Raw genomic sequence first — 6,663 nt, 5'->3', positions numbered from 1 at the left:
ACCAGCCCAGTTATACAACCCTGCTTTGTTTGTTAAACTTGTTTGAGATCATTTGAATTTAGCTCACGCTCTTTCTTAGTCATCTGTATCACACCCAGGGAAACAAGCCTTTAAAACACGTATGCGTGCACACACACACACACACACACTCACAGAGGTGTGATACGTGCGACGCCGACCCTCCCTCGACCGCCCATTAATACCGGCGTTCTGTCTGTCAGCAGGGGGATGGGCATCAGGTCAGACACGGGAGCAGGAGAAATGAGAAGGAAAGCCGGACAGCTGTACGTGGTTCGTTTGTCCCGGGAATTTGCTTCTTCCCCACCACCCCTCCTCCAGTCCCTCTGGTCTAATCCCTAGAACAAGAAAACTCTTATTTTATAGTTCCAAGAACTCTCTGGTTAGTGCCAATGTATATTTCCACTTTCTCTATGAATAATACACGGTATAAGAAAACTTAAGCTTAAAGGAAAGATCATACTATTAGAACACAATCAAGGCATAAAGCTGGGCACCTCTTCCTGGCTACTGTACCTGTTTCTCCATTAGGTAGGCTTCTTTCCTCCATGACGAAACCCAGAGGTTTCTGAAGCTTCTAGACCTCTAAAAAGGCAGCACCACAGAAGCAGAGAGTGCTTATTTCTTGTGGGGGAAGGGAAGGTGCTCAAGCAAAAGAATGGTGGGAACATACCTTTGTCACAGCTCACAGGAACCCCACTCTTTCGATGAAAACTCACAAGCCTCCTTTACCCTTACTTGGAAAGAAATACCTACGTTCATCCTTTACGTAAATTCTGATCAAGAAAGTTTAAAACATGTGTTCATTAGTACCGGCCAGACAGGGGGTCAGATCTGCCTTTATTTTGGTTTAGTTAATGAACCTCAGGTCTGCATATGAAATTCCGCTTCTTTTTTTTTTTTCTGATGAGTTTTACTTACTCAAAATTACACCTACCCTTCCAAACGCTTAGCAACATTACAAAGTGTGCAGAGCTCAGTGAGGGCTAATAACTTGGATTCCAAACACGTGTTTCCCCAGTTTCTAAATTTCCTTGTGTTTTGGGTGTTCATCTGTTATGCATCCCCTGATCAGATATACGTACCTGAACTTAATGATTTCCCCTGCAAACAAGCTGGAGAGGGAAAAAAAACGGGCTCTGGGAAAAAAAACGGGCTCACCATTTGCTTTCTGATATTTGCAAAACAAGTGTTCATTTTCATAGTTCAAGATATTGCACATTAGGTCATTCTTCCCTTGGCTGGGAGTCGGGTTACTACTTTTTAATCAAATCTAACCACGTTATCACTGTAGCTCCAGTACAGTCCATGCAAATTTTGAAATAGACTCTAAGCCTACTCTCAGACGTACCAGAATCAGGATTAAAAAAAAAAAGTTTAACAAAAAAGTCTGCCTCCTATTCCTTCCCCTGCCTTAATACAACATTACTTCTGCTGTGCTTACAAGGCTGGTAACGGTACCAGAAGTTAGCAAGGCAAGAAGTTACTTCTCTAACAGCGCTTGTTCTTAGGGTGGAAGAGTTACTCCACCGGCAGCAACATGTTTCAGCAATAGATGGTAAAAGGCGGTAAGTGAAGGGAAGCCCATTCTTTCCCTACCCTTGTATTTTCAACATACAATCTCAGAATGTAAAAAGTTTATGAAAAAAGTTCCCATGGGTATATATGCACCATGGGTTTAATGTGAACCGGGAGCACACTTTTGAAGCGCATCGCATTTTCTCTACTGAACGCCTTTTGGTTCACAGTGCAGAGGTTTCAGAATACGTGTTGTTTCATCTAACAGATGTCCAGACTGGAAGATGCGCTGCTAACATGCACTCCAAACGCAACGAGCGGCCAGTTTGTAAACCTGACGAGCAGACAAAAGTAGAACCTATGAAATGCATACAGTGTGGGAGGCGAGCTACTCACACCGGGTGGGGTGCACCGCTTGCTAATGCAGACATCCGCTTTCTGGGATTCGTTTTCTGCCTCTATGAAAATCCTTCATACACGTAAACGTGCAGGTCTCTAGCTACCCGTGGCTGACCTATTCTGGCAGTGATCAAGGTAACAAATAGTGAAATCTAGCTTTAAATCAACAGGGCTTTTCTTATAACAGACGTCAGTACTCACAGCAGCTTCTAACTTACTGTGTGGCACTCCCCACCCCCCACCCCTGAACTTAAACACACACATAGAGTTCACTTTGAATCCGACAAATACTTGTGTGGAATAATCAAGAAAAGACCCTCCATTCAATAAATCCACCCAGTTTTCAGTCCTGCTACTAAAGCAGGTCACCTTTATCAACATTCTGGATGCTCTGCTGCATTTCCTTCTTCATTAAAGACAGGATGGAGATTGCCCTGTGCTGTAGCCAGAGGAAAGCAACCACACCGCTGCTCTCGGTACGCTTGTGGAATGCAAGATGTTTTCCCCTCTCCCTTGGTAAATAACATTCTTTCTAATATCTCATATTACATGGTTAGGACAGATATTTGCAATTGCCCAACAAAGCCCCAACCTCTGGAAAATTGGAAGCAGGCAAAGCGAAGAAGGGAGTATTTGTGTAAAAGACAACGGCAACAGTTTAAACCGTCAATATTAAACAAGTTGAAAGCCGTATCTAAACCAGAAGAGTTTTGTACGTTTTCTGAAATGCTGAATATTCAGACAGGGAAAAAAAGTTGATCAAAGCCATGGAGGAAACCAGACATTTGCCCCACCATTGCTCACTGTTTCTGAAATCACTTAACCTGATAAAAAGCTCTAAAGTCAGAGCTCAAGCTAAGATGAGTATAATTCAGTTAGGACTCACCAGAAATAATATCACCACTATTAAAATCAGAAATTAGTTCATGGTACTGTCCGTGTTGTGTGAACTGAATCAGCTCTGCCCTACTGGAAGCCTGCCTTTCCAGTACGCTGCCGGGCCCTTCTAGCAAAAAGAACACGAGGAGCTGTAGCGAGCTCTCCCAGTACAGGGTCAATCCATTGCTATCTGTTGCCAACCACCACCACCACCAGACACTTGCAAAGGAAGACCGACACACAACTGCTGTGTTTCTGACATTTACTCAGCAAGAGCCTAACTCCAAATACGTGATTTGTTTGTGTTTCCAAATGATGCTTTCCTGAAACCCATTTTTTTAAGCTGACATCTGTTCCTTCACTGGATTGCATTGCATGAAATGCCTCTGCATTTACCAATTACTCACACATGTACAGCTCATGAAGTTTCCCATGCAGAAGACAGAGGCTTCGGCAAAAAAAAACAAAAAAAAAGGGGCGGGGGGGAGGCAGAAGTAGTATAACGGTATTTCAAACTTTTATTATTTTTTAAAATAAATTTTTACCTGCATTATGTTCAGATCATAACTGTGATGGAAGCTTCTTATTGCTCTTCGGTTTGGCCCCTGAACACCTGATTTCCTGTTGGAGTGTCTCACTATGAGAAATCAGCTGTTCTGCTTCTTATTTCCTTTTTAATATTATTGATCAGGAAAGATTCCTTTTACCCCAGTGATAACTAGTCAAGTAAGTTTACTCTATTAAAAAAAAACAACAACAAAACAAACCCAAACCATTCTGACCATCATTTCCCCTTCAAAATAATTTATGAAGCAGTACCTCTTGGCCTTTTATTTGTATAAATTATACAACAACTATGGTTTTTTTTAGACAATGTGATGAGTCTGTATTTAGTACTTCAATCATTGTTCTCAGGGTTTGAAAAGTCTCTGATACTGGTGGTAGGCTCTTGTAAGACGGTGAAATACTGAAAGAGGAGAAAAAAAGAAAATTACTTATCTTTTGCTGAGTTTTACAATTTACCTGGAAGTTAACACCTTAGCTTATTCTTCTCTTCATCCCCTTCTCCAACATATTTGACACCTGAAATCAACAATCTGTTGCTCACAACCAGCTATTGCTTCTCATGACTCCTCACTCACTCTACGGAAGGAAAAGAATGACTACGTAAAAAACCTTCGAAAGTGGCAGAAGTTAAAGCAAAATTTTAAGGCTTGACGTCTTCAAGCCTTACCTACCTTACCCACTATTATTCTTCTACCACAGACAAATTAGCCACTCAGGTTAATTACCTTCGTATTATTACTTCAAGTCCTTTGGGCTGTGGTTCTACAGATATTTTTCTGAGCACCAAGCAAAGCCAACTTTAGCATGTCCTCCACTCTGGCTCATTCCTTGCCCATTACATATCTCTCATTTGAGCCAGCAATGCAAGAGAAAAAAAAAAAAAAAAATCACTGGGACTGTGCTACAAAATGGTCTCGGTTAAAAATAAATTTTGGTTTTGGCAAGGTTATTTTTTAACACAAATCAGTTCCCTGATCTGGTTTGCTACAGACCCCCATAGATCTCAACGGTACAACTGAGAGGGTCAAATACACATAGGCAGGGTTGAAATGGCTTAAGCTGACTTTGCTCCCAAGACAGAAGTTCCCCTTTGATAAAGATATGGAGAGGCAAGAAAAGAAGAAAAAAAAAAAAAAGGCATGAACAGAAGATTAAGAAAGAGGTTGAGTATATAAACCGGGAGATTTACAGTAAAAAACTGTGGGAACCATAAATATTTTATATTTCCAAGACAACCAAGTCACAATATTTATGCAGACTACTTTTAATAAAAACCACAACTTGCTACACTGTAGTTTAAAAATGTCACTCCCCAATAAATGCTGAATTTAACTCCATTTACACATAGATTTTTGGCCTGAGTCTGACAAAGGTGTCCTTGCGCCTTCTTAAGAGCCTTCTTCATTTAGGCAGAGATTTTATAATCTAGTGAAATTCACCAGGCTGAGAACCACTGATACTGAAGTTAAACACCACTAATTAGCATGAGATATTTGGCACTAACCTGAGAATAACTCAGGTTGACCAGCCCTCAGGGGGCCTGTGATCTAACATCCTGCTCAAAGCAAGGTCAACTGCAAAGTCTGACCAAGGTGTCAGGACTTTACCCTCTCAGGTCTTGAAAGTCTCCAGGGACGGAGACCGCACAGCCTCTCTGGTCACCCTGCTCTGATGCTTGACTATCCTCAGAGTGAAAACATTATGTTCTGTCTGAACCTTGTTCCAACTCACACACGTTGCCTTTCATCCTCCCACCAAGCACCACCCGGCTCCATTTTCTCAATACTCAGGTACTGCAAAGCTGCTGTTAGGTCAAAGCCTTCTCCAGGCTGAACAAGCCCAATTCACTCCTGTTAAGGCGTGTGCTCCAGCCCCCTGACCGCCTCAGTGGCTCTCTACTGAATGTGCTCCAGTTTATTATTGAAGACTTTACTGCAGCTGCCCCTAAACTGGATGCAATATTCTAGCTGTGGTCTGAAGTGCTGAGTACCCCCTAAATCTGATTACCCGAACAGCTTTGTACCCATCTAGCTGTCCATTCGTCCAGACCATAATGCACTATCTTGGTTTGAGAGTTGCTCTCTTCTAATCCCCAAACCTAGTCTTTTATCACAGAAAACAGTCATACTGGGTCACACAAGGGTTGATAGACCCACGTTGAATGTGCCCAGTCACCTTCTCCTTCATATACCCTGAAAAGCTTTCCTTGAGGACTCGCTTCATGACTTTCCCAGGGACCAAAGTGGGGCCGACCAGCCCACGGTTTCTCTGGGTTGTCCTTCTGCCTTCTCGAAGATGGATGCAAGATTTCCTTTCCTGCAGTCACCAAAAACGCCCCGTGACGTGCACAACCTTTCAGAGGTTATAGATGGCCTTGGAAGGCCATTGGCCAGCTCTCTCAGCACTTCAAGCGTCTTGACCCTGACTTGAAGGATCCTAACGCTGGTTTTGTCTCTGGCCCAATGTTTAGATTTTGTAAGGGGAATAATCACTAACAGAGAAATCAATGCACCAGATTTATAACACTGACAAGAAATTAACATGTTCAGTATTCAAAACTCAATTCATATGAAAAATCAAACTTTTAAAGCATTAATCACAAGTCCTGCAGTTATACTAACATAATTCTGTATATTTAAAACTTCCACCTACTATGAAAATACCCATTCTCCAAATTAAAATAGCACTAAAGGACAAATGAATGAGTTCCATAAGAATGGAAAAAAAACCAAAACCCAAGTTAAAGGTTTCCCCTGCTTTTTCACAAAATTGCCAGATTTACTAATGATAAATAAAATAATAATAAAAAGGCAAATTTGACCACTGGACAAAATGAAGAAAATATTAACCCAAACAATCTTCTCAGAGGGTAACACTCACATAACTGCATGTCTAGACTACTAACTACCCTGTTAGACTAGAAATAAACTACTCTGTGTGTAAATCCAGATCTTATCAATCCCTAAACAGTTAAAAGATACACTGAATCATTTACTAAACTCAATTTCCAAGGAACATTTTTTAGTATAGGTTTAAATTTTACATATAAAGTCTTTCATATTTTATTTCCCCACCCCCCATCCGAACAAAAAGATTTACCTTTTTAGATTCATCCAGCTCCTTGCTATTTTGCTAAAAGCTTCAGACCCCGGTGCTGTCATTGCTTCAAAATCAACCAGCTGAAAATGCAACACAATAAAAAAAGATCTTAAGAAATTAGGGAAGTTTTAAGTTCTCTAATTCTAGAAAGTTAATCCTCAAATATCCTTAACACATAAATTG

The 6,663-nt window shown here is 41.1% G+C and overlaps 1 protein-coding gene across 2 annotated transcripts in view; it reads right to left on the bottom strand.

The window, feature by feature from the left end:
* Positions 1-3,618: 3,618 nt before the first annotated feature.
* TTC13 (tetratricopeptide repeat domain 13) overlaps positions 3,619-6,663 on the bottom strand; it is a 40,135-nt gene continuing 37,090 nt past the window's right edge. For both annotated transcript variants that reach the window (XM_064445659.1, XM_064445660.1), the window contains exons 22-23: positions 6,481-6,560; positions 3,619-3,781 (exon numbers count right to left, since the gene is read on the bottom strand). In XM_064445659.1, coding sequence (XP_064301729.1) covers positions 3,658-3,781; positions 6,481-6,560 — 204 coding nt within the window. In that variant the 3' untranslated portion in view covers positions 3,619-3,657. The remainder of the gene's footprint in view (positions 3,782-6,480; positions 6,561-6,663) is intronic.

This window comes from Phalacrocorax carbo, chromosome 3, assembly GCF_963921805.1.
Source record: "Phalacrocorax carbo chromosome 3, bPhaCar2.1, whole genome shotgun sequence".
In the NCBI taxonomy this organism is placed as follows: Eukaryota; Metazoa; Chordata; class Aves; order Suliformes; family Phalacrocoracidae; genus Phalacrocorax; species Phalacrocorax carbo.
Note: the sequence above shows the minus strand (reverse complement) of the source record. Positions and strands in the feature narration are given on the sequence as shown.